The following is a 27,998-nucleotide window of genomic DNA, read 5'->3' as shown; positions in this document are numbered from 1 at the left end:
GTATCTTTTCCCATAAGCAGGGCTGGACAGGCACAAAAAAAAATGGGCCCTGGCATTTTGTGAGATGTAGTTCTGCCACTGATGTTTATTGATGATGTTTCATTTGCTATATTCAAAATATATTAATGGACTGGTTCTTCTAAATGATGGGCTAGTCTCTCTCTTTCATCACTTGTCAAATTGAGTTAGTAGCAAACAGTAGCCCTATAGTGATTATCTTAAATGATCTACTAGGAAATACACCAAGAATGTGTTTTAAATGCAGGAGTCCTTCTGACTTGACTTGAGTGCACTGTTCCATATACTGCAATATTTAGAAGTGGTTTATATCAGAATATTAAAATATTAAATTATATGGTTAGGATGCAATGTATTGCTTTACCCTGTGAGAACTACCATTGGCTACAGCCACCTGATACCTACCACTCGCACAAACACACACACACAGATTCTCTGACTTGAGGCAACGTTTAAGGTAAAAGAAAAAAAGTCCCTTTGGTATTTCACCTGAGACGTTGAACTATCTCCTTTTCTGCTTCATCTTCGATGACGGCACAGACGCCCCATCACAAGGCCCTAAACGGCCCACACTCAGAGCCAGACTGCAGAGACTTTAATATATATATATATATTTACTTCTTTTTAACTGCATTTACTCTGATTTCAAAGTAAGGTGTACTTTCCACCAGCAATTCTGATTAACAAAGACTGCCACCTAGCGGCTATATTGAACAGTTGTGAGAATGACCGATTGAAAGATTGATAGATTTAAACACGTAAATTCTGATAAAAGGATTATTTTAATTTAGACAAAATTTGTATATACAATCACCCATAATTGATTGTGATTATAAATTAATTAAATCTAATTCGTGTGATTCTTTTCTAATGGTTAATAAGACATTTTCAAGTTTCTTACCAACAAAGGACATAGTAGAGGTGGCAAAAGTAATCATACTCGGTACTTAGAATTAGTAGGTATTGATTCGACTCCTACGAATAGAAAGTACAGACTCCGAAATGTTAATTTAAAAAAAAGAACAGGTAGAGATCATATTTTAACAGAGGAACAAATATGTTCAAATGCTTGAGTAAAACAACCAAAAAAAGTAATCATAAACATAAACCATCAAGTACAAAAAAATGAAATGAAAAATCTACTTAAGTAGATACCACGATTTGTACTAAAACGTAATTACTTAACACCAGTAATTTGAGGGTTTCAGCTCCTCCCTAATAGCGAGCTCGATTGAGTTGCAATGTTTCCGTTTTTAGCCAAGACCTTGAAGGTTACACGATGCCACGTGTTGGCCAGCAGGTGGGGCAAAGGAGCTCTCGCTTCCTCGCCTGCCTTGTCCATATATGTCTGAAGCTTTAACGTTACTTTCATCATCATAGTCACTTCGTGGAGAGGTCACATAAAAGAGGCGCACACCATGGGGGCTGGTGGTCACAAGGGAATGTTCTAACGACTTTTGTGCCTGTTCTTAGTTTTTTTTTCTTTTTAAATACAGTATATGATAAAACACTTCTCTATTAGCTTGCTTTAAGTTCATTAACGGTCTGGCACACCTTCTCGAGCGTTTGGACGTTAGCTTACAAAAGTTGTTGGCGGCTCAGACGCGTTGACTACCGCTGGAGGAAACGAAACGAAACGAAACGAAACGAGGCAGGATGAATCATGAAGAAACGTCCGCTCGACATAAGCCACGCTATGGAAGTAAGTGGGACTTTTCATTCGAATGTGTATATATTTGAAACAAACTTCGGTAAGGACTCGGCGTCAGCTGGACGTTGATGAGCAGCAGGTGGTTGTGATTCTGACTCCTCCTGCACCAAGAGGTGTGTCTGCACATTAAAAATAAAGTATTAAATAATAAATTATGGGAAGTTTAAACAAAAAATAAGCACGGCAGACGAATACTTGATTATTGCATCCATAGTAATTTACTGTCTAAATTGGTACACGTGCTGCTTTGCTACTGGCCTACATTTTGAGTTCGCCTCCCATGTGTTTTATCTTTTATTTAACCATATCAGCCATTTTACACACAAGGCCTGTTCTCATAAGTTTAAACATTAACTGTGCTGCACCGGAATGTTGATGTATTCAAATAAAATCAACACATCACATGGCATCGGCGTCGAGCCAGGTCTTACTGTAGTTGTCTTGTCAAGGTAAACATGTGGGCAAAGTGCAAACTTTAGAAGATAAGACTAATCAATTGTGTCATCAACTCGGTGGTGGTTTGCATACATACTAGGGGAGGTGTGCCTACAGGGAAACGGCACAAATGTTAGTTTAACACAAGGGTAGCCTTAAGCTATCCTAAAGTAAGTTCAGTGTGACTTCTAATTTGCATGTTCTACTTGGAGTAAACAAGAATTTCCCCCGCCCCTAATTTTTTTTTAAATAATTAATAGTCAAAAACAACCCTTTTATCTTGTCAAAAAGGTCCCGTTTCTTCAATGCTCCACACACTATTCGCGAGCTCGAGCCGAAAAACAGCATGAGTCAACACCATAGAGCCAATAACTGAAGTCCCATGATGATGTGCACACAAAGGCAAGCAAACCTCATCCTGTGGGTTAAATATAACAGTTAACACAAAAGTGCAGGAAGTGAGCACATTAGTCAGTAAGGCTTGAGTGAAGGACCTTTTTTTTTTCTTCTTCTTTTTTTGCCCACACGTGCAGAAATAAGTGTCATACATATTTGCACTTTCCAATCACCCTCATGTTTATCGTGGCATTTCCAACGTGGAACACCTAATGCAATTTTAAATTCAAAAACAATTTTCTCTTGCAAAAGGAAAGCACAGGTGGCAAACTTAATGCATGCGCCAAATGGCGTATGCTGCCTGTGAAAGCTTGCCGCAATTTTTCCTTGACTTCTAAATGTGGGGACCATTATGTAATATGATGGGGAGATTATTGAGGTTTTTAGAACATATTTGGTAAGTGACAAGAACTGTAGCTACACGACTAGTCTTTAATAAAAAGAAGTGCAAATTGTGCCATTTGCAAAGCACAGCTAAAATTATACAACTGTACATCTATTGTAAAGTAAACGTTAGGTAATTGACCATGGCTGCTTCAAAATATTTAAAGCACTTGTGTAAAAAGCTATATTTCATAGAATACGCTAAATTCAAAAGAATAATTTTTTTCTTTTTACTGTAAACATTAAATTAATTATCGAACCAAGGTTTATTATACTCGTCCGGGGCCATTGGGATTTTATATTGTTTAGGCTAATCAGTCTGGTTTAACCACTTTGGCTTGCAGCAGTGAGCACACAACCAGTGTGTGAATATTCCGTGCACCTGCACAGCCCAATGAGATCCAAGCGCAATGATATATTCTTTTTGATCTTCTTGTTGAAAATTCTGATCAATTATGTTAAAAGTCCTAGAATTCGGGGGATTGGTCAATCCATACGAATAGGCCTTCACTCAGCCAGAAATAACAAAGTGATTGGATTAGGCCCCTGTAAAAACACATTGTGCGGGAGAAGTCATTAAGATGCAGGTAAAGGTCAAGTCCTTGCAGAAGTCATTTGTCAGTCTAGTCTAATTATGTTTACCGAAAATGAACACGAAGCTTGCCCTATCTTTATACATGATCAATTGAAAATGGGTGGATGTGTAATATTAGTCAGTGTTGTCGTAAGAATGAGCAGTAACAGCATTGTATTGGATTTTTGCAGCCATTCAGGATGATGAGAGGCTGTCAGCAGAGGAGATGGATCAGAGGCGGCGACAGAACATCGCCTATGAGTACCTGTGTCACTTAGAGGAGGCCAAACGGTAAGATGACAAAAGCATCCACAGATAAAGCTGCAAGGTGTCTTAAAGCCGAGTGAAATGCATTGTCTATTGGAAGAATACTTATTATGGAATTAGTATGTAGTGGTTATGGGGGGGGGGGGGGAGAAGAAGCAAGAACAACTGTGTGGTCTGAGCAAAGTTGCTTGAGGAGCAAAGCTGCAGGTGTTTAAATGATGATGCTTGCATGAAGCTGTTGGAACAGGTAAAGACATAATTAGCACGCGCGTGAGATGATTACACGCTACTGCAGACACTCCTGCTAATTTGAATTCTGCTGACCCTGCGGAAAGGAGATGTCGCTTACTTGAACTCTTCTTGCCTCTCAACTACTAATGAGAGACATGATATACTGCTATACAGTCATATAAATTACGTATACAGTTTGTATGGGTATGTTTTCAGTTAGTTATTCTGACGACGCGACATTGGAAACATTTGTTGTGACGCGTGCTTAGAGACAAACCACTTCCTTTCTGGTGTCGCCTTTCCTCACCACGCTAACAACTTTAGATTATTGACATTTGGCCACATCAATTTTTCGGTCACGCAGCTGAACATGCTCTTGGACTTTGCCTTTATTATTATTTAATTTTTTCCCCATCAGTTTGTCAATCTTTCATAGGCTAGACTAAGAACAAATTTCATTACCTGTCCTAATATGAACCTAGTTATTTTGTTTTTAATGAATGTGCTTTGTTTACTTTGTGGAAATCTTGCTTTGCTGTCCCAAGAGGCTTTAACCCAAAGCGCTGCTTCCTTCCAGCTCAACAGTTTCATTCACGTCTAACCTCCTCTACTACTCTCTTACTGTGTTCTTGGCATTTGTAAAAATAGGGAATTGTTCCTCTATTCTGGAAAATGTGTCAAATTGGATTAGGATTAGGATTTCTGATGAAGCAGGTAGAGCCAGGGATTAGACTTTATGCTCTGGGGTCAAGTGTCGGCGTTCTCTGAACAGGGATTGAATCCGCTCATCCCCAGTGTAGTGTATAGTGCTTATGAAAATAGCGTTTGCAAGAAGTATTCCTGCTTTTTGTAAGAGCCATTCTGCTTTTAGTCGTCCCCAATTAGATGCACAGTCAAGTTCTAAAATGCTCATCAGACAAAGCAATGGAGCTCTTTTCCATCAGATAGTGATGTAAAAAAAGAAAGAAGAAAAAAGTAAGCCTTTATACAACATAATAGCTTTGTGTTCAAATCAACAGGCTTAAATTACACACTTTAGTAAAGTTAGCAAATGTCTGTCAGTAAATTAAGACAAGATCATCATGATTTCAGATTATATACAGTACTTTACCTTGTGTGACTTTTTTTTTTTTTTTTTTTGGTGCTGTGAAATTTTATTCTAGTGTAGATTTTGTAGTTCAGCTCAAAGTTTGGGAAACATTGCATGGTGGTACCAACTGTGGAATACGGGTACATAAAGGACTCAACTCAATTGAGTGGTGCTTGGTGGAAACTTGAATATTCGTTCTGCTTTTTTTTGATAACCTTGCCAGCAAGATGAATTCTCTCGGTATTTGTGAGTTCAAAAACTCCGGAGAATACATCTTGTACCGCTCTCGCTGATACGTTTGCAGCCGACCTTTTTTTAGGTCGGACCAACCAGTTGTTTAGGCAGGACGAAACCTGAGGGGGAACGAACAAATCTAACAGACGAATGGATGCTGCAATTAATTATGTTCTCACGGAATTACTCACCGTTTCCTTGTTAAATTTGAACAGCGAGAGGCGTTTCGTGCATTTTTATCTGGTAAAGATGTTCGTGCTCCCCCCTCCCCTTCCTAAGACGAGACGAAAGACGAGATTTTTTATCCATTGCTGTGATTGGTCAAAATAAACGTGCACAGGATGTCGCATCGTCCAATCAGCTCGAAGTATTGTACAGCAAGTCCCGAATTTCCCGAACTGGTCTGCTGAGTGAAGTACCAGATTGATAATGTGAAGAACTCCTTCGGGCCTCGAGTGAATCACAATTATCAATCTGGCTGGCAGAGTTACTTTTTTGATACCATGGTGTTGGTTGTTCACCTTTCTTGATGTATTTCAATGAATGGTCCTCTTTGTTTTTGGTGACCTCTCACTTACACATTAGTTTTTTTCATATAGACTTTGTACAATCACGAAAAAGTAAAACGTTGATTTGTCAAGTTAAAAAAAAAATTTTGGGATCAGATCTTGCACTGTCTTCTGCATTTCACATAATATAACTCATGACAAAAGCGTGACAAGCATATGGAGCGTCATCAGTTGTGGTTGTGAAACTGAGAGGAAAAGGCTTGCTTCATGGTTTCTCCTGGTTGGCCACAGGTTGGACAATGACAGGAAAGTCTCTCAGATGGCTGTAAACATGGAACTAGTTCATCCTCCTCCAGGAGACATGCTCCCCTACATTGTTCTATATACAGGAAGTGATGTTCACAAGCAGGATGTTTTTTCTGGATTCTGTTCCCGCCAAATGTTTCGGTCCCCCCAGAAATCTTAAGTATATCAATATGTTGTTGTGTTACTACTGCTCTGTGATCCTAATATATTTATCATAAAGATATCTTAGTGAGAGCTGAAGGACTAATGTAATGGTCCTGAAAATTGTCAAGGGAAGACTCAACATTTAAAAATATTTGTGGGTAAGGTTTACAGTCATCAACATCTAGCTACATGATTGTTCTCCACCTTTTTAGTATAAAAAAATAGGGATAGACCAATTATCGGCTAGGCAGATAATCGGTGCCGATGTTTAACATTTTGAGGAATGTCGGCATTAGCCATTTTTACAAATCTTAAGGCTGATAAAGTTGGTATCTCTCTCTTAGTGAATTTTGTGTTTTCTTCAGGGTTCGTAAAATGTTGCAAAAGGTGGCAAAGATGTTCACAGACAGATTTTGCTTGGCACAAAAACAGTTTTTTTTTGTCACAAAGAAATTTTGAACATTTTTTTGACACATTTTCACTGTTGCGAACATCTTTAGAACCCTTTAGTGAACTCTGACGAGAACCCAAAATTTGCTATGTTTGTAAGCACGGAGCAATACCAGCTTCAGAGATCAATTTAAAACCGGGTTCATTTCATGGACCGTTTTATGTATTTATTTATTTAAATTTCACTTCATAAGAGATGCTGTTTTTGTTAAAATTAAAACGAAAATAAGTGAAAGTATAACATTTCAGTTATGTTAAAATTTTGGAAAACTATAGAAAAGTATTTAGGTTTTTTATTAGAAAACAAAGCTGTCTATTTGCTGTATGTTTAAATTAAAAGAAAACATTAAACATGTAGAAAATTTGAAAAGTTGTTTTAGCAAGCATATATCTTTTTTATTTTACTACAAAAGAATATCTGCTCCAAATATCGGTTATCGGCCTCCTTGCCTGTTAATAATCTATCTGTATCGGCGCTGGAAAAAACATATCGGTCTATCACTATTAAAAAAAACATGCATGTTAATGTCAAAATACGTTCCGAGTGCTGACATGTGGTATCTGAATTCTTGAAAGTCTTAAAGTGGAAGTCAAGTCACATATTTTCTTTGAAATATATTCTCTGTGCCCCCCCTACTAGCCTAAACACAGTGTTTTGATTTAATACTGCGTTGAAAGAGTAAGAGTTAAAAAGCTGAATACACCCGTTTACAGCCATATCAGGGCACAGCCATTTCGACATTACACTACCCTCTGCTGTCGACTGGAATTGACATTGAAGGTACCACTGGGCTCACATTATGAACGCTACATGACCAAACCAAGAACACAGGTGAGGCGTGATGTTCACAATGCGAGAACAAGTGCACTTTGACATCAATTCCAGTCGACAGCAGAGGGCAGTATAATGTCAAAATGGCTGTGCCCTGTCACCTTAGAGCCACCAAGGATGATAATAGCTGATGTTTAGGTTTCATTCATTCATTCATGTTGTTTACATATGTTATTTGTATAAATAATACAAATGTATGTAAATATACATGGATTTAACTTTTAAGAATTTTTTTTTTAACGTAAATTCGGCCTCAAACTATTTCATCATCAACCCGTTGTCTTACTAGCTATTGCGGTGTACACAGGAAGCCCACTAACCTGTTTTCCGAGTTTAGTAACGGCGTGATATTTTAACCGTGCGTATTCAGTATTAACCAGTTAACATAACGCAAAGTTAATGAGCACTGTGCAAGTTTTGATAAAACATTTATTCTGTTGTTGTTAGAAGGTGAGAAAATGTACACAAATAGACATTACAACAGCAGAGAGACATTAGGGCAGGGGTGGAGCCCCAACTTTTAATATGGCGTCACTCCAAGCCAGCCTGATAATGTGTAACAGATTCTCAAACCAACATAATTCACAACCTAACAAATCATTTACCAAACCGTTTAGAAGAAAATAGTTCCCAGTGCAAGGGAATAAATTGCTGTTCACATCTCAGGTTAAACGCAGTTCACAAACTTGTGCTTCTATTACTTCTTGAATGGTGACCACAGTTGGAAACATGGGGATTCGCGCCAAGAAATGATGGAACACTCCAGTTCAGCCATAATTTTAGCCTACATGTTGGAGGAATTTCTGGTAGAGTAGGCCTGAATGTGTTAGCACTTTGATCTTACTTATGTGCAAATTATCAAGACTTTTAAACTGTAAAAGTTACCACAGTGAGTAAACGTTCTAACTTGGCCTTTTATTAAACATACTAAACAAGACTCTCAAACCAAAGCCAAAGTGTTAAATCTGCCAACAGCCAGTTTTAAGATAATTTTTTTCTCCTTCACTGCTACGGTTTGGCTGAATAAATGAACATTTAGAACAGTGTAGAGAAGCATCTTCTTGCTTGCTTTTAAGATCAGCTGGTATGTGTTGTTAGCTGGATGGAAGCCTGCCTCGATGAAGACCTGCCCACTACGACAGAACTGGAGGAGGGACTGAGGAATGGTGTCTACCTTGGCAAACTTGCCAATTTCTTTGCCCCTAAAATGGTGACAATAAAAAGAATCTATGACAGAGATCAGACTCGGTACAAGGTATGTTGCTATTGTTCTAACGTTCTTGTTTGTTTTGAGCTGCCCTTCTGTCCAATAATTGACATTCTCACTTTTGGGAATTCTATGTCAGCATTTCTCTGTCTGAGACCCCCCCCCCCTTTTTTTTCTCCTTTTTTTTTCTTTCAGAGCAAAGGACTGCACTTCAGGCACACTGACAACACGGTTCAGTGGCTCAGGGCCATGGAGTCCGTGGGCCTACCGAAGGTAAAGCCAAATAGTTGCTCTCTTGTCTTGCAAACACTCCTACTGTGATCAAACACCTACAATATGTATAAGGGGAGTTTTCTATGTCTGTTCTGTAAACAAGAAACACAAGTTCTGTCAAATGTACTGAGAATAATTCAACATAAATGGTTAAAGACAATCAAAACACAAATGACTATACCAGCCTTAACCTACTTTTCCAAGAACGTGTTAAAGCTGATGTTAATAACCTAGAATGTGAATGGAAGTGTTTTGTCAAGACCCCCCCAATGAGATGTTGACTAGTTGAAAAAGTCTTGGCGAGGTTACTATGTAATTGTCATGACAGGATGGAAAAGTCCCTGATCAGTGTCGCAGCATGTGATGTTGTTACTCTGTTTGTTTGTGCTTGTGTGTGTGTGCGTGTGACAAGAGTTTTTTTGTTAGCCAATTGTCATAAACAGTTTGTGTAACAACAGAATAGAATGTGATTCCTATAATTAGTTACTTTGGTCATTAGTGGCTTCAAGGGAAAGTCAACCATAAACATTTCTTGACAATAATATGTTATATGTGAACTCACTAGTCTAAACATGACATTCTGATTAATATTACATTTGTGGAATATGAGTTCGGGCTAAGATTAGTCGACGATCAAAATCGTCAACAATTAACATTAATAGTCGACGAGTCATTTACTTATTTATTTATAGCTACCTATCTCGCACTTCTCCCGGGGCTGGATACCGCCGTGTCTGACGCACATGCGTCGTAGGGGTCATCCGGGTCATCTGCGATGAAAACAAAAGCATTATGGGTAGTTGAGTCATGGCTAACCTGTGTTAGCAACATAACCTATTCCACTAACACAATATCAACCAGAATACCATGTTTACACTAGTGGGGCTTGCACAGAACATACAATTGTTAAAAAAAAATAATAATAATGGGTTGACTTCCCCTTATAAAGAAAATACATTGATAATAGATGGTTTTCCCCAGACTGGTTGCAAAAGAATAGAGAAACTACATTTTAAAAAAAATGCTGGTTATGTATGCATTTATTTTTCCAGATATTCTACCCAGAAACAACAGATGTGTATGATCGTAAAAATATGCCCAAGGTGGTGTACTGCATACATGCATTAAGGTAAGACTTCATTGTGTACAGTATGATCGAATTGCCTTATTAGATATTCAATGTAGACAGCTACATTGATCACACAACACTTAGATCCCTTGCGCAAAGACAGGAAAAGCTGTTCTCAAACTTTTCATTGAGTGGCTTTCATTTATGGGAAAACAAACGTTACTAAGTAGGCGCTACTTTAGTTCATGTGTTGTAGGTCAAGCTGTTAAATGATAGTAAGTGGTCAATTGACGCATTGGTTTGTACAAAATTTACATTTGTACTTGTAACAAGCGGTGCGGCTACTCGTTTTATAGTATGAACTAAAATGTAATAAAACAGTGGGGGGAATGTATGTCTGAATTATTTCAAGTCAAAGGCCTTATTTGTTAAATTGTGCAGGTTTTGCTGTAGGAGATATATTATGCATTTGTTTCGATCATTTAAAACAGTTTCCAATTTCCTGTGATATGCTTTATCAAAATACTACAAGGATACAGAATTATACCTCACTTTACACACCCTATTTCTTGTCTACTACATGGACTATTGCTGGATGCAAACTATATTACTAAATAATATAGTTTGCATGCAGCAATACTCCAGTTAGTATAACTTTTGATTTGAATGTGTTTCACCCATACTGGCTGCCGCTTGAAAGTGGCAGATCTTGGCCTAGCCTAGCTCCCAAGTCATGGGCGGACAAACTCGGTGTGAGGGCGTTCATGAAAATCATTTACACGACAGATAGTTTTCAGATTTGCTTGTCCAATGTCCGCAATGTTGACGTTTGTGATCGGAAGTATTCATGTGTCATAATTGTATTTTTTTAGTTTCATGACTTGAATGAACAAAGTGTCAATTTTATCTGCCTGACCCAGATGGTCAACGGGACAGATTTCGGGAGCGATTACGTGACCCGCTTGGATTGTTTCTCTGTTATAATGTTTCTGTCAGGCCCTTTGAGACTTTGTTTCCTTCCCAACTTCTGCACACACAACTTCTTCCTTCCTTCGAGTCCAGCAGGAGGCCCACAAACATGTGCGCATATGGAGTCAAAGCAGCAGATGTTCTTGTAGGCACATCGAGCGTGGTGCAAAAAATGTCAAACAACAACAAATGTAATATGGACAGAAATTATTTATAATAGCATAGATGCTGCTAGTAAAAAGACAATTGTGTGATGTGGGGGGAAAAAATAGATGGGGTCATCTTTTTGAGGCAAGTTGCTCCGAGCTATATTGATCAGCTGATTGTGTTAAAAAACCCTCCAGTCACTGTTATTATTGCCGGTCAGCTGTTTCTGTGTTTGTCTCTCAGAATGAATGAAACCCTGTCCATGTGTCAGGGACAGAGGCCATTTCATGTTTGCACACCCTCTCTGACCAAAGTGCAGAATAATCTGCCTCTGCAGCAATTTGAGTTGCCCCGATGCCATTCCTACCTGACTTGTATCTATAATTCATTACGACTTATCAGGTAACTGCAGGCTGATGAAAGTTTGATGAAGTTTCCAGGCATCTACCTGTTGAATTAACTAACCAATAGATTACAGGACAAGCTTAATTGGCTGCTGGTGTCATTCTGCTTATTGAGCCAACACTACCTCCCTGTGGTGTTTGTGTGTTATTGGTAGGAAGTTGCGCAAAAACAAAACAAAAAAACCCAGCCAGGAATAATCTCTGCTAATGAATGAAAAACGAATACAAATCTTTCAGTTAATTATTGCTGTGTGTAGCTGCAGATTGCCATAAGCTTTCAGTGCTTGCTCAAGTTTTAGAGCTAATCTTACACATGCCGTTGTTTGTTTCAGTTTGTACTTGTATAAACTGGGCATTGCACCACAGATCCAGGACCTGTTAGGGAAGGTGGCTTTTACAGGTAAAGTAACATGCTACATAAAAGTAAAAATTGTTGTTATGCATTGCTTGTTTTTAACACCAATCTTAGTCTTGTTCCTGTGCTAGTTTCAGCGTAGTTTTCACTGTCCTTTTAAATACCCACTTTATCACATTATCCAACAACCTTCCATTGGTCTGTACTGTATTTGTCTCCCAGAGGAAGAGATCAGTAATATGAGGAGTGAATTGGAAAAATATGGTATTCAAATGCCAGCTTTTAGTAAGATCGGAGGAATCCTTGCCAATGAGCTCTCAGTGGATGAAGCAGCATGTAAGTCATTTACCTCCTACCTAGATTTCTAGAGGTGGACATTTTTTATCTGCAGTGCTTTTTATTCATATACTGATTGGACATTGTGGTGTTGCTCTTGTCCTTAGTGCATGCGGCTGTGTTTGCCATCAATGAGGCAATAGACAGGGGTCAGGCATCTGTGACGATGACAGCCCTGACAAATCCAAACGCCATGCTGAGGAACACCCAGGACGTTCTGGTGCAAGACTATCAGGACATGTTGAGCCAGGCCAAGACCCGTAAACAACATAAGTCCTCTGGCAATGTAAGAGTTATACAAACTGTAATCGTCAATTGTATTTATTGACTGAATGTCTTTTCACTTAAAACCACCTAATCATACTACCTAAAGTGAACAGCACTCTGTAGTTTGCGTCTGTTCACCAAGACTAAACAATCCTATTTTTGATCATCACCAACTTTCACATCATTAATGAATACTGCATAGGACTTTGTTTTATCATTAGGCTTAATGCATTATTTACTGAGAAGTAAAATAATGCCCTTTCTGCATCGAAGAGAACAAAACGGAAATGTGGATCCGCACCTTGCCAAGTTTTATCCATATTAAATAGATAATTAAATGGATTTCACCTTAGCTATTTCAAATTTAACATCCTTCATGCTTGTTAAAACTAGAATCCCCAAACAACAATCTATCTACTTGCTTGGGGTACTATTTGAGAGAAAGACATCACTACTTTAAAGTTGTCTAAGCAGATGGATCCAATTGCAGCATCTAATAGAATCAACTGTAGTGGCCCAGAAAACGGTTGCCCGCAATGACTCGCTCCATGAGCCTTGCCAGCACATTCCAGCTGCTGCACTGTCAGCTGTACTTCACCAAACTTTTAACACTTGCACTGCAAGGCAACTTGTCTCCCTTCTGCGTTTATTTCCCAAGACAACACAAGCATATGGGATTTCACTTGAATTATTATTATTAATTTATTTGATTATTTTTTTAAACATGCCTGCTTAAGCTAAATTAATTATTTTTTTATTTTTTCTAGTACTCCAAAGTTTGTAGCGAGGAAAGAGATGTTTATGATGAGCTGCTGACACAGCAGGAGATCCAGCGCTGCGTAGACTTTGTCAACAGTAAGGACTGAACTTCCACGGCCGTAAACGTTGCTGGGCCTTAAACCATTTTTTTTAATTTTTTTTGGCGTTCAGTGCTTATATACAAAATTCACTCCCTTCTGTTTTTTTGTGTGTAGCCCAAGCAGCAATAAGGCAGGTAAATCATGCGGTGTGTAGCCAGGATGAAGCTTCCCTTTTGGCTGCACTGAGGCTTCGCCCGCTGGCCCTGTTTGGTGTGCAGGACATGAACCATGGCTGGTACCTGGAGCATTTTACCACATATTGTCTGCACAAGTCCAAGGTACCCTGATTTTGAGTTTGCATGGCCTTTGGCACCCAGAATGCAACCTCACATACAGTATATGCTGTTTAGTTCATACACACTTTTAAACTATACCACCCATCAACATATTTGCCAAACATAGTATATAAATTGATTGATTGATATGATTAATCGAAATCCAGCCGACGAATTTTAGTGGAATGCGATTTTCAAATCACAAAGGCTAGGCTAGGGGGGGGTCTACTTAAAAGAAAAATGTTTCAGTCATGCAACAAGATCATGCTACCACTTCCTGTTACATCTCTCCCTCTCTCTCTTCCACAAACACCAGCACTTCTCCACTGTAGTAGAGACAATGGAGTAGCCACTGGTCAGGTTAGGATTGTTGCATGTCCTCTTCTAAATTGTGACAGAGGTTGAATGTTCTAGGACAATTTTATATAATTGATGAAATCATAAAAATACAGGACAGCAAAAGAAAACAATACAAAGGGGAACCGCTCTGCAATAAAAAATTTAATAAATAATGCATATGTTTAGCATTTCATACACATGAGAAATAGACCATGAAAAAATAATAATTGCCACAGTGTATACAAAGCTCCACTGTGACACTGAAAAATTGTTCTGACATAAAAAGGACACAGATCCCTCCATTCTATATTACATTTGTCAAAGTATTGCTGCTGACACTAAAGCGCAGGTCCAGAAATTCCAATATGCTACTGTAACCTAAGGTCAAACGAAAAGTTCCACTCATGTTGTCATCATTTGACCACAAGGAATTTTCAAATTGGCATCCCAAAAAATCTTTTTTCTTTCTTTTATTTTTTTATTTTTTTTAATTATGAACTGCAGGATGAAGACAAGGCAGTTCTGGTGGATAAGGATGAGATTCAGAGAGTTGTTAGCTCTTGCAATGACTTTTCAGAGGCTGAAAGACGAAGTAAGCACAATCACATATTCATGTATAACAACCCACAACGTCTGTCAGTGCTCATAATTTTACCTCTTTATTAAGTATGTCCACTCACATAATTGTATCTGATTGTTTTCCTGCCCAGAACTTGACGCCGTTTCAGCAATCAATACTGCCATTCGTCTTGGCAACGCAGCGGAGACCGTCGAGGAGCTGACGAACCCTGAAGCTCAACTGTCAATCGTCTACACAACAGCTGCCACTCTCTATCAGAATGAACTTTTTAGTTTGCAACTGCAAGGAGGGAGGGTACGACATGACATCTTCTTGCTCTTATAGAGATCTATAGATGCATTGTTTTTTTTTTGTCAGTATGCAATATACAGTGCATGCGTTTGATTACATTTGTTGCGTTCAGTCTGGCCTGAGCCATGAGGAGTTAAATGTGGCTGTGGAAATGCTGTCGGCTGTAGCTGTGCTCAATGAGGTTCTGGACACCAAAGATCCACAGGCTGTGATCGAGCAACTAACGGACTCACCTCTGGGTTTCACAAACATGGACCAAGAGAACCTAAACCGGTATGTCAACTGTTGGAAGTTGCAATATCACAGCATAGCAGCAGGTCACCTTAAGTTTAACGTTCGTCAAGCTAGTTTGTGGTCTAACAGATCTCAAGTTCTTGGATTACTCCTTTAATTTGATGAAAATAAAAATTTACAATGTTCTCCTTCATCAGATATGTTGACGCCCTAACTGAGCAGCGGACGGAGTCTCTTGCAAACGGCCAAGAGTTCCTCTCTTGGAATGATGTTCAAAAGTGCATTGACACAGTCAACATTCAGGTCCTTGAAGAGCATGAACGTAAGACATCCAAGTTTCTCATTGGTGAACTAATTAGTATGTTGCAGTTAGCTGTCTGTATACCTTGACAATTTCTATGCATGAAATAATCAAGTCTTATACACTTCCATGCTTTTAGGAATCATAGCAATAGCAGAGATCAATGAAGCATTGAACTCTGGTGATCATCAGCAGACACTTGCAGCCTTGCTCCTCCCCACTGCCAAACTGACGGGGGTGAACCCAGTCACAGCCAAACACTACCATGATGTCCTATACTATACCAAGCAGTGCCTCTGCCAGGTACTATGATTTTAAATTTTATTTATACCTCTGCTGTTATAATGGATTTAAAGGGTTTTTTCTACCTCTGTAAAAATATAAATAATTCACTAATGTCACAGCTTTATTTGGAACAGTTCTCATCAAGGGTAATGGGTAGACATTTTTGTTTTCGTTATCAAAGGGATATAAGGTTTCTGAAAATGTTTTATTAACTTCTTCAATTTATACAATTACTTTACAGTGTGCATTCTGTTGGCATGCGTGAGAAAATCCATAAGATATTCAATGTATAAGCCAATAACATTTTGGTCATCATCGACATTGAACTAATAACTTCTAACAAAAGTTGGTACGTTTTGTTGCCATTTCACAAAATAGTTTCCGATCATTTAACTCATTTGCTCCCCAAAACGTATAAATACGTTCTATTTTAAATGTGTTAAGTGTCCCAAAGACGTATTTATAAGTTTTTTATGGTTAATTTTTTATGCTGGAGCATACAGAACGCTTTCATGCAGCATCTCAACTGCAAAGAACGATTGAAGAAATGGTAGTTATTACACAAACGGCCAGCAGGTGGCAGCAGAGCATAGGAAATGAACCAGGACCATGTTGAAAAAAAACCTCAATTACTCTGAATTTTAAATAGATTTGTGAATAATGATGAAAACAGATAGAAATATGCTTTTTTTTCTGATGAAAGAACAGACTCCAATCTTTCTTTTGGTAGGTTCCATGTTTTTATAGCAATAGAACACAATATTCTGTGGGCCTTGCAAAATCCAGTAAAACAGTCAGGAGTGAAGGGGATTGTTTTAGTGAAAATGGCTGGGCATGAATGAGTTAATTGACTGATTCTGAAATTTGTAATGATGCCCATTTTTTTTTAATAGTAAACATTTTATATTTAATAATTATATTTATATCTCACATTAGCATCAGTGTTGCAAGATTCCTGTCCCAGTGCTGTACATACAGTGTTTACAAAGACTGTCGTCATGCACTACCCTGTTTATTTCTCAGTGTCAGATGTTTCCGAGACTGATGCCCTGCTGTGTTCTAACAATGGTCCTGTAAGGCAATGCCTTTTTCTGTGCACACATTCAGTTGCATATCTTCCCAGCCAGCCTCTCTGGGATCCTGCGGATGGAGATGAATTGTATCTCCGACGCAGCCGATTTAGAAATGAGCAAACACAGGAAGGGATCCAAACAACTGTGGAAGCAGCAGAGACATACAGCAAACCTGTAGTATCCGTACAGTTTGTCGTCCCCGCTGGAAAACAGGCGGGCGTAGTGTGCAATATGCAGAATCCCGCTGGGTAAAAAACACACCACAAAGATGATGAAAACCAGAGTGCTGATCTTGATAAACGGTCTCCAGTTACATCCCGATTGTCCAAGGTGGTGTACCACTGACACATGTGCATAGGTGGAAATCATAAAGGGGACTACAAAGCCCAGACAAACCAGCGTCAGTCTGTAGGGCACAAGCAGTGAATGGGTTTTTTCTTCAAGGGGCAGCACATCGTGACAGGTGGTGACTCTCAGCTGAGCAAGCCAATAGCTTTGCCTGACGAGTAGCTCTGGTACGATCGCCGCACCAAATAGGAACCACACGATCAAGCATGCCCATACTGCTAGTGCGGTCTTGGCCAGCCTCCTGTACAAGAAGGGCTTCACCACAGCCAAGTAGCGCTTCAGACTGATGCATGCTATAGTCTGTGCTGAGCAGTAGATGTTGCCATAAAACAATGCGGTCATCAGCCGACAGGAGATTTCCCCAAATACCCAGTTGTTTCCACTGAAATGGTAGTGAACGCGCAACGCCAGCGAAAGTAGGAGCAGCAGGTCTGACAAGGCCAAGTTCAGATACAGTACAACTGTGGACAAGGACTTGGCTTGGAGTTTCAATCTGAGAAAGGCCAGAATGTAGGCATTGGAGGGGATACCAACAACCATGGCTAAGATGTAAGCTGAAGGAAGGATCCAGGTGCTTAAGACCCCCGTGGTGTAGGCTGTCGCGGCATCGTCTGGAGCCACATCCAGCCATGGCGCGCCGCTAGGTCGGAGACCGGCTGACAGCTGCTTTGTGAGATTGTGGTGATAGGTCTTGCCATTTAGCGATTTTGGAGACATTCCCGATTGTGTACTGTTTGTGGTCCGAGTTCTATTCCCTGTAAGTGGACAAAAGCAATGTTTATTAGTAGCTGAAGCAAACTTTTTAACAAATTTAAAGGTTAGTTGAACAACAACAAAAGATTTATCAAAAGCTCTATATAATTGCAGTTCATGATTATCATAATGAAATGTTATTTGCATTTTTAAACAACTGATTATTAAAATACAGTGGTAGTTTCAACAATATCGTTGTATTTATTTTTTATATATTTAAAAAATTAAGTTTAAATCACTTACCATCAGCCTGGATGCTCTGTACAGCCATTAGACAGATAAGTCTGGCTAAAATGTCCGCCATGTCTACCAAATGCAGAACAATTGGATATTGTTGGGTCTCAGTGTTTTTCAGTAAGTATAGCAGAAATTGACCACCAATGAATCTTGCTTTGAGGCATCTCCGCGGCGATGCGTACTCAAGCTTGGCTTAGAATACAAGGAAAGTTTGCCTGTTTGTTCGCTCCTGTATGCACATTTCCTGTCCAGCCTTGAAAACAAAATTCCCAGCTGCCTGCGTCAGTGACTGTCCACTGACTCACTGGAGTGGGAGGATACGTGTTATCATGGTTGAGCATCTACTGTGATGGTTTAAAAAAAAAAAAAAAAAAAGGTTAAATACTTATTACTGAGATTTTGTGGAAATACTTGATTTAGCACAGTGGTTCTTAACCTGGGTTCGGTGAGTCGGTCTCAGGGGTTCGGTGGAGACTCCGCCGCAGAGGTCCACCCCTCAGTCTAGTCTGCAGTTAGTGGGCACAGTCATTGAAAGCGTCCTGCTCTGAGATTTCCTACCGGTCCGCTTTGAGGTTGCTGGTTTATGCAGCAGAGTGAGACCTCCCTATTAGACCGCTTAGAGAGGGCTGTTAGTGACGCCGACCCCACGTCCACCTTGTTTGTTGTTTTGAGTTCATGCACTGTGTTGGTTTTTTTATTTGAACAAGGTGATATGAATGCACAATTCATTTCGTGCACCAGTAAAAAAAAATCACATTTTATTTTTTACTAAAGAAGGGTTCGGTGAATGAGCATATGAAACTGGTGGGGTTCGGTGCCTCCAACAAGGTTAAGAACCACTGATTTAGCAATATAATGTTAGTAGTGAATATTAGGTTCAAATCCAAGGCGTGGGTAATTCCACTTTAAAATCGTTTTTTATTGTTTTGGGTTTGAATACAAACGGTCTTTCATATATGGCTAAATGTGTTTTGGGGGGTTTTCTGTTTAAAGTCTAAACTGTGATATCATCTACTGTACTACAAGAATTGGGTGGTAAATTTCAGTCACTGCATGCAGATGAGTTTTTTTTTAGGACCCAAGCTAATGACAGTTTCCTTCCTGTCGGTGATCAGGGATTGCCTTTACCCTCTCCAGAGTTTGCTAAATTTAGCCTAACTAGGGATTGCCTTTACCCTCTCCAGAGTTTGCTCAATTTAGCCTAGTTAGGCTGAATAAATATGATTTGTTTTTATGGTCTGACTACACAGTAGTACAGTGCCACAAGGACATTAGAATTTTCTTTACACATCTTGCTTTATGTGGGAAGGTTTCAAAAATTCAGACTTGTATAATCATAATAACTGTATAATCTATTTAATATCAACAAACAGTGCTTGATTATACACTTGCTTATATTTTGACCATATTGTACTTGGCTTAAAATGTGGCAACTTATTGTTTTGACTGCAGACCTCAGGAGATGAATCTGCTGTACTGTGGCTGGACCAAATACAAGATGCAATATATGCAGCCAATCAGAATGCAGAGGCGGCTCTCACGAGTGAGTGCTTAATTGTTTTTTACTTTTAAAAATTGCAGCTTGAGGGTTTTTTTCTTCCCTATGCAAGTTTTTTTTATTTTAATTGGAAAAAAGGTCATACATTCGAAAAAGTTTGGCTTCACCCCAAAAAAAACTAGCAAGGATTTTCCGTCATGTTTGAGTTTAATGTGGTTGATTTGACTGTTATTTAGTGACCAAATAATTGTGACATTTTGTCATGACTTTCTCTCCTCCTTCTACTACCGTTCCATAGAATAAAAGATCACATCTCCATTATGTGTAGTTTTTATCCTATTCTTACTTGACTGATGTCATGATTTAACACCTACTGCTTATTTGGCTCAATCATCTTCTGTTTTCGACAGTGGCTGAAGCTGTAGCTGATATAAACATCATGGTGGCAGAGGGTGACTCCCAGAATACACTGCAGGCTTTGCAGTCACCAAATGCAGGGCTGAGAGTCGTAGCTGCTGAATGTGCTGACATGTACCAGGCTGAACTGGCACAAACACAAAGAAAGATGGCACCTGAAGGTCGTCGCGCTCGTAAATCTCTGGTGGAAAATTTGCATTTGGGAGGAACTGAAGTCTCAAAATTCTATTCATTTTCTCTTAGGTGACAGCAATAGTGTGTGGGTGAAACACTGCATAAATGACAAATATGACTACTTCTATAACGTGGAGACTGGACACGGTGCCTGGGAGGAGCCAGAAAACTTTGAACATAGCAGTGGCCACCTCAATAAAGAGCAAATTCAGGTACCCTCCCACCCTTCAAGTATATTACCCAGGATGCACATCTGATAAATATAATATTGATGCTTGTTTGTCTCATTCAGATTGCAGTCAGTTGCGTGACTGCAGAATATAATCGGGAACAATTGTGGTTGGCCAATGAGTCCTTGGTCATGCAGCTGCAGGCGAGGATTCGAGGTTTTCTGGTGAGACAAAGGCGCGCTCAGAGGATGGCGTACCTGCGTCAACAAGAACCCCATATCATCAGATTGCAGGTTGTGACACCCATTGCCCCCCCACCCTTCTTGCAATTCACATTCAGTTATACTGAATGATTAATTTTTTTATCAAATGAGTGCCCTAACCTGGACGCCCCCCCCCCCCCCCCCTCCCTGTTTACAGGCATGCTGGAGAGGTTACATGCAGAGAAAAATCTTCATGGACAGATTGAAACTGCTTCAGAAAAATGTTACCTCTGTTGTCAAGGTGATAGTGTTGATTATGTATTTGCATAAAAATTGGATTCCACATTGTAAAACATTCACTGACATGAATTATTTTTGCTTACTTTTAGATTCAGTCCCTGGTTAAAATGTGGAAAGCCAAACGTGAATATAACGAACGTTTGCAATACTTCAAAGATCATGCGAGTAACACTTGACTCAATTAGTTTTGTTTTGTACTGGGAACATGGTTTTGTCTTGATTATTCCCTGTTAAACAAGGTGTTTACTGATATCTTTGCATTTAGGAGAAGGATATTGTGACCATCCAGGCTTTTCTAAAGGCCAATAAAGCAAGAGATGACTACAGAACTCTGAGTAAGTCAACATTGTGTTATTACATAATGGATATCTGACCGAAGTGCACAAATGTATATTGAACCCCTGCTAATTTGAATGGACGTTTACATGAATTTCGATTTGGTCTTCTCTCACGCTTATGTGTGATAACTCAGCTGGGGCCAAGGACCCTCCCCTATCAGTCGTGCGCAAGTTTGTCCACTTGCTGGAGCAGAGCCCTTTGGATCTGCAGGAGGAACAGGAAGTGACACGGCTCAAGGAAGAAGTGGTCACCAAAATACGCTCAAATCAGCAGATGGAGCAAGATTTGAACCTGATGGACATCAAGATTGGGTTGCTGGTGAAGAACAGGATCACGCTGCAGGTGGCTAAACCTCTTCTTTCTTTCTTTTTTATATATATATGTGCAGATTTAGGAAAATGTGAGTTTTCAGTGTGTAACGATGACCAACTGTTTCTTCTGAAAGGATGTTGTGTCTCACAATAAGACAATGAAGAACATGAAAAGTCAAAGTCATGACGACCTGGCCACAGCAGACAAACTGGGAATAAAAGGGTTAAGTAAAGGAAAACGGAAGAAACTGGAGGCCTACCAACATCTCTTTTACCTCCTTCAGGTAAAGTCGATCATTTCTAGATCGCTCGCCGTCTCAATACTCCAAACCCAACAAGCGTGTCCCATGCTCACTTCTTTTCCTTCCGCAGACCAACCCATCCTACTTGGCTAAGCTCATCTTCCAAATGCCCCAAAACAAGTCCACAAAGTTCATGGACACTGTCATCTTCACCTTGTATAACTATGCGTCCAATCAGCGAGAGGAATATCTGCTGCTCAAACTCTTTAAAACTGCTCTAGATGAAGAAATCAGGTAGCGTTGGTATCCCTCCTTCATTTGGCTTATTTTGTATGAGAGATGCTTCTGAATTTACTGTGAATTTTTCTTGCGTTGTCCCAGCTCTAAGGTTGACCAAATTCAGGACATTGTGACAGGGAATCCCACAGTCATCAAGATGGTGGTGAGCTTCAACCGAGGAGCGCGGGGCCACAACACTCTGCGACAACTTTTGTCACCTGTGGTCAAAGACATCATTGACGACAAAAATCTTGGCATCAACACCAACCCTGTGGATGTTTACAAAGCCTGGGTCAACCAGCTGGAGACGGCCACTGGAGAAGTCTGGTAGGAAAGAGCTATTGTCACAGAATGGTTTGATAGGCCTTCAATGATTTTTTTTTTTGCCTGTTTTATTTATACCTTTTTGTTTGGAAGTACTACCAACCTTTTACACCGAAACAAAATTAGGTTTCCTGTTTAGCCAGATGTCAGTGAACACACCAGATGGACACTCAGAAAATTTCTAGTATAATATGCAATAAAATGTTAACAGCTGTTATTGTACCTCAGCAAATTGCCCTATGAAGTGACTCCCGAGCAGGCCATGGCACATGAGGAAGTACGCAACAGGCTGGAGGCTTCCAGTCTGGCACTTCGCTCCGCAACAGATAAAGTCCTTAACTCCATTGTGTCCTCCCTGGATAATATCCCGTAAGTTTTGGCACCGGGAAATGTTCATGTTCAAGAGAATGTTGTCTTGCCAAAACATTTTCTGTTTATGCATTGTTTGGGCAAAATCATTTGTATGCATCATGAAGTGATTAATTTTAATTTCATTTTGATGGCTTTGTTATTGTTTTTGTCTTGGTGTTGGACCCTTCCTTCTTTCTGATACTGTTAATGTGTGCACATTGTGATTATGTGAACTTACTTTGTCGTGTTTACGCAAAATAGCCATAGGAATATTTACAATACCTGTTGAATCTCACTTACTTTTTTTGTTTGATTCCAGTGTGTTAATGTGATTGTTTACAATGTGTCATCAAGCAACTTTCAGGCAGATAAATACTGTATAAATAAAACGCAACTGTGCCAAGGTCCAAGTTTACCACTAGATGGTGCTAATGTTTAAACATAACCCCGGCAGAACTACACTGCCTTTTGAGAATGTGGAAGCGTTGACAAGTTTATTATCAGTAATTGTTCTAACGTTGCAAGAATGAATGATGTCATTTTCTATGCAATTTTGAGTTCTCATCGTTGCTTGTTGTTTTGCATCCAGTTATGGCATGAGATACGTAGCAAAGGTTCTGAAGAACTGCCTCCACGAAAAGTTTCCAGATGCGTCAGAAGATGAGCTGCTAAAGGTAGAAGCTTTCAATTTTGTAATTATGTTATGAAATCCCTCTGTGCTCACGATAATGAACGTCTTTCCGTCGCAGGTGGTAGGAAACTTGCTTTACTACCGCTACATGAATCCTGCCATCGTAGCTCCCGATGGATTCGACATAATTGACCTGTCAGCGGGAGGGCAGCTCCATGTGGACCAGCGACGCAACCTGGGATCCGTGGCGAAGATGCTCCAGCATGCTGCTGCCAACAAGCTGTTTGAGGGCGAGAATGTACACATGACGCCCATGAACAACTTCATCTCGCAGACATACGAGAAGTTCCGGTGAGAATTGGTATTGACGAAGGGCAAATTCTGAACTCTTACAGTATGGGCGATTACTGTGAGTATAGAACATGCAGCAAAACTTTCCAGTAACAAAACTAAAACATTTGATTCAATATTTAGAATTGTTTAAAACAAATAAAAAAAAACAAAAAACTATTCCTCATTCCAGGAAAATGTTAAGATGACAGTAAATTTGGTAGAGGAGAAATGCAATGCATACATGCTTGTTCATAATTCACTGAGAAATGGAATAAAATGTCATAATCTCAGAACGTTAACAAAAGTGGAACAACAATTTTGCATCCACACCATGTATCCTTATCTGCACCCAAAAAAATAAAAACAAAAGCACTTCTCAATTCCATTTAGGGTGTTTTTCCAGTCTGCCTGCGACGTCCCTGAACCCGAGGAGAAGTTCAACATTGATGAATACTCAGACATGGTGACCCTGAGCAAGCCCATCATCTACATCTCCATAGAGGAGATCATCAATACGCACTCAGTAAGTATGTCAAATAAAGGTCTGTTCATAATAAAAAAAATTGTTTTTTGGTCTGGATGATGTGATGGCATCCGCTTTTGTGGATGTACTGCTCAAACTTGACACGTGTATCAATCCAGCTGCTTTTGGAACATCTGGAGGCCATCTCACCAGACCTCAACGACCTGTTACACGAGCTCTTGCAGGACCTGGGAGATGTCCCCGATGTCGAGACGTTACTTGGTACTTACACATGTTCATACGACATATTTGGATGCGCAATGTCACGTCATCAATGTCAATTATTGTTCTCTGCTGTTGTTCAAATGAGGTGAAGGAGCCGTTCATAGCAGTGACACAAACAGGGATGCTGCCCTCAACCAGCTGGCCAAGACTGAGATCTCCCTGACGCTGACCAGCAAGTTTGAACTGCTTGAAGGGGACGACAAAGATGTGAAGACTCTCATGACAAAGTGAGTCGTTTCAAGAGGAAAACCTTTTCTGCTCTAGTATGACAATTTCGTAATGAACGAAGCAAGAATGTGGTTGGATGATGATGATGTCACGGAAGAACGTGAGAGCCACATACACATGCCAACATCTTGTAGAAAGCCTTCCAAGATGAAGGATGGGGACATATTTTCAAGTGTCCCAATTCTTGTGTGGCTGTGCATTATTCTTTAGATAATCCATGGACAGAATGAAGCTAAGATGACGTTGTTGTTCTCTGCCTTTGGCACGTAGGCTTTTTGTACATTTTTCCTCCCCCCGCTGTTATCGCTTAGTGACCCAACTTTGTCTTTCCTTCCCTTGAATCATTTCCTGTCCAAACAGGAAGAAGCTTGCCAGCGGTGGCTATCTTCCCTATAAACGTGTATCCTTCTTTGTGTAACGCACTTCATTAGAAAGATGATTTCACCCTAACCTTGAGAATGTATACTTATGACTTGATACTATATGGCATCCGTGTGTAGTGGCTGACGAGTTTATTCACATGTCTCTTGAAGTTATAGTTTTTTAGTTACGCTTTTCAAGGGACTCAAACATATTTCATATACAAACTAATAAGGATGTTCGATACCACTCTTTTTCCAGAACGATACCAGTACGAGTAATCAACTCTGCATAGTCACCGATACTACTGGTACATGGGGAAAAAATGTTTTAAAGAAAGTCATATATAGGGGATGTGAAAATATCCAAACGATACGATATTATCACGGTGTGAAGGTCACAATACAATAATTATCATGATACTGTGGGAAGGTCGCTCAGGCTTGGAGGTGGCGAGCAAATAAGGTGGTGGTGGCCGCCTCTGAATTTTGTACACAGGAAAAACCCTGGACTTGCTATCGGCCACCGTCGCGAGAACCGATACCGTTATTTTGGTTTATCTCTATAGATTTTTGTAAAAAAAAAAAAAAAAAAAAGTATTATAAACCCTTGCATATGTGTATAAAAATGTGGGGATGTTTGATACCACACTACACAACTCTTGAGTAGTCACCAATACCAATACCGATACCACTAGTACTTCTGATAGATGTCCCCAATAAAGCATTTTTCTATGTAATTGCATGACGTTAATGGCAATTTTCTATTTCACCCAATGCAAATTTCTAGTTGCTGATCGTAAAACAGTCACAAGAGGCTGTGACCGATACGGGTATCGGCCGCTATTGCGACCTACCAATACCTTTTAAAATAAGGCTCGTATTGGCACCGATTCCTGGTATCGGTACTCGCCCATCCTTAAGAAATTCAATTTATTTCTCTGCATATGGTGCTTTTGCACATCATGATCGTCTGCCTTTTGTCTTTGTAGGACAAAGAAACTTATAGTGGATGTGATCCGAATTCAACCTGGAGAGACTTTGCCTGACATTTTAGAGACCCCGGCCACAGCTCCTCAGGTGACATTTTTGCTGACTTTCATTCTCATTGAGAGTCATTTTATTCATGTGGACTTATTTTATCTGTTTGTCTGACTTATTGTATTTATTATACTGTCATGCGTGAACTTTGTCCCGCAGGAGTCGGAGCATACCAAGATAGCAGAGCGGCGGGCGGTTCAGGACGCTCAGACCCCCGACGGTCTAAAAAGCAGCCCTGCGGTACTGGAGGACAGTCGGCTCCCTCTGGAGCAGAAGAAGCGGAAGATCCTGAGGAACCTTCGGAACCTGGAGCAGGCTAACCTTGTCGCCGCCACAAACAAGTACCAGGACATCATCAACGACGTCGCTAAAGTGTGTAAGCAGCTCAACTCGAAACGAAGCATTTTTCGGCCTCTCAACCTGTAATTGTGATTGTCAGGACATTCGCTACCAAAGACGCTACAGACAGAGGAGGAAGGCCGAGCTCGTGAAGCTCCAGCAGACGCTTTTAGCGCTCAATTCGAAAACCTCCTTCTACCAGGAGCAGATGAACTATTACGACACCTACATCAAGACATGCCTGGACAACCTGAACCGCAAGTGAGCATGATTTGCCCTGCGTTGGATTGTGTGGCTGGCTTGTGATCACACAGTCCATGTTTGACTGTGTTGTGCGTGTGCGTGTGCGGCTAGACATTCGCGCAGATCCATCAAAGTGACCAGCAAAGGAGATGAAAAGGCCAGCAAAAAGGGGAAGCCACAATCTCTGAAGTACACCGCAGCCAGGCTCCACGAGAAAGGAGTCATTCTGGAGATCGAAGGACTTCAGACCAACCAGTGAGTCGAGCCGTTTAATGGTTCCCAACCAGTGTGCTGTGGGAAATGTGTCCATTATTATTCGCACAAGAAAGAGGCATCATTGTAACATTCATAGTAGGACGATTTGACTGAAAAGGATTGGTTCGTTTCCCCCTAAAAGTGCTGAGTTAACACTTTTTAACCTGCTGTCTTTTGTGTGCCAGGTTCAAAAATGTCATGTTTGACATTTCACCAAGTGAGGAAGTTGGCGATTTTGAGGTGAAAGCCAAATTTATGGGTGTTGAGATGGAAAAGGTTCAGCTTCATTTCCAGGTAAACATAATTCCAGTGCGTCACAATCCCACCGGGCGCAATGATTTCCATGCAATCGGCTTCATTTTGTTATTCCTTGCACGGGGTTTGGCAAACTTGACTAGGAAGGATTTGGATTCTATTTATTGTCTTGTGGTTGCAATCATTTCTGTTCAATGTTTTGTGTCCAGGACCTTCTGCAACTACAATACGAAGGCGTGTCTGTTATGAAGATGTTCGACAAAGCTAAAGTCAACGTGAACTTGCTTATCTTCCTCCTAAATAAAAAATTCTATGGAAAGTGAATGAAAATAGGGAATATGGGAAATTGTTTGTGCCTTGTGACAGCACTCGAGGTTGTCAGAAAATGTACATGTAATACTATTCTTTCTCCAAATAATTTAATGAAGCTGTTTATTTCCTTTTTTTTTCTTTTCATTTTTGGAGCGCTAAATTTATTGTATTTTAATTGGAATGATATTCTTGTTTTCGTTGTAAGAGAAAACACTATTGTTTTTGTTGTCACTTGTATGTTGATGAAGCAGTTCTATAAGAAGGCCGCCTCCCTCTTGGCTTGTTGAAATGCTGTAAATTCACCAGTGCCTTTTTAATTAGAGCATCCAAATCATATTTTAATTAATAAAACTTTTAAATGCTGCGACTAATGTATTTTTAATATATTGCTGGTGTAAAGTGATTTTTGACAGTCAATGTATAATTAAACAAACAAACAAACATTACGATTTTTTTTGGGGG

The 27,998-nt window shown here is 39.9% G+C and overlaps 2 protein-coding genes across 3 annotated transcripts; one reads left to right on the top strand and one right to left on the bottom strand.

The window, feature by feature from the left end:
• Positions 1 to 1,363: 1,363 nt before the first annotated feature.
• On the top strand, positions 1,364 to 27,900 carry iqgap2 (IQ motif containing GTPase activating protein 2). Of its 2 annotated transcripts, none has more exons than XM_086076049.1 (38): positions 1,364 to 1,720; positions 3,710 to 3,809; positions 8,680 to 8,836; positions 8,984 to 9,061; positions 10,114 to 10,190; positions 11,983 to 12,050; positions 12,228 to 12,341; positions 12,449 to 12,627; positions 13,376 to 13,463; positions 13,583 to 13,746; positions 14,587 to 14,674; positions 14,793 to 14,956; positions 15,066 to 15,226; positions 15,385 to 15,509; positions 15,628 to 15,791; positions 19,637 to 19,727; positions 20,093 to 20,260; positions 20,343 to 20,485; positions 20,566 to 20,736; positions 20,864 to 20,947; positions 21,036 to 21,107; positions 21,212 to 21,281; positions 21,419 to 21,627; positions 21,731 to 21,880; positions 21,969 to 22,132; positions 22,220 to 22,444; positions 22,670 to 22,810; positions 23,382 to 23,466; positions 23,542 to 23,774; positions 24,147 to 24,279; positions 24,399 to 24,501; positions 24,596 to 24,731; positions 26,084 to 26,171; positions 26,292 to 26,504; positions 26,572 to 26,732; positions 26,826 to 26,969; positions 27,155 to 27,263; positions 27,434 to 27,900. In XM_086076049.1, the coding sequence occupies exons 1-38, from the start codon at positions 1,675 to 1,677 to the stop codon at positions 27,545 to 27,547; spliced, it is 4,980 nt and encodes a 1,659-aa protein (XP_085932175.1). In that variant the 5' UTR covers positions 1,364 to 1,674; the 3' UTR covers positions 27,548 to 27,900. The 2 variants fall into 2 exon arrangements, with proteins under 2 accessions (XP_085932175.1, XP_085932174.1); XM_086076048.1 differs by having other exon boundaries at positions 1,365 to 1,720; positions 24,590 to 24,731.
• On the bottom strand, positions 14,239 to 18,469 carry f2rl2 (coagulation factor II (thrombin) receptor-like 2). The gene is made up of 2 exons (XM_086076051.1): positions 18,191 to 18,469; positions 14,239 to 17,949 (listed from the first exon to the last, which is right to left on the bottom strand). The coding sequence occupies exons 1-2, from the start codon at positions 18,249 to 18,251 to the stop codon at positions 16,877 to 16,879; spliced, it is 1,134 nt and encodes a 377-aa protein (XP_085932177.1). The 5' UTR covers positions 18,252 to 18,469; the 3' UTR covers positions 14,239 to 16,876.
• Positions 27,901 to 27,998: the final 98 nt, after the last annotated feature.

The sequence above is a fragment of the Leptonotus elevatus genome, chromosome 5 (genome assembly GCF_054856555.1).
Source record: "Leptonotus elevatus isolate MCC_2025b chromosome 5, RoL_Lele_1.0, whole genome shotgun sequence".
Lineage (NCBI taxonomy): Eukaryota > Metazoa > Chordata > Actinopteri > Syngnathiformes > Syngnathidae > Leptonotus > Leptonotus elevatus.
The sequence above is the reverse complement of the archived record's forward strand: the minus strand, read 5'-3'. Positions and strand labels throughout refer to the sequence as shown.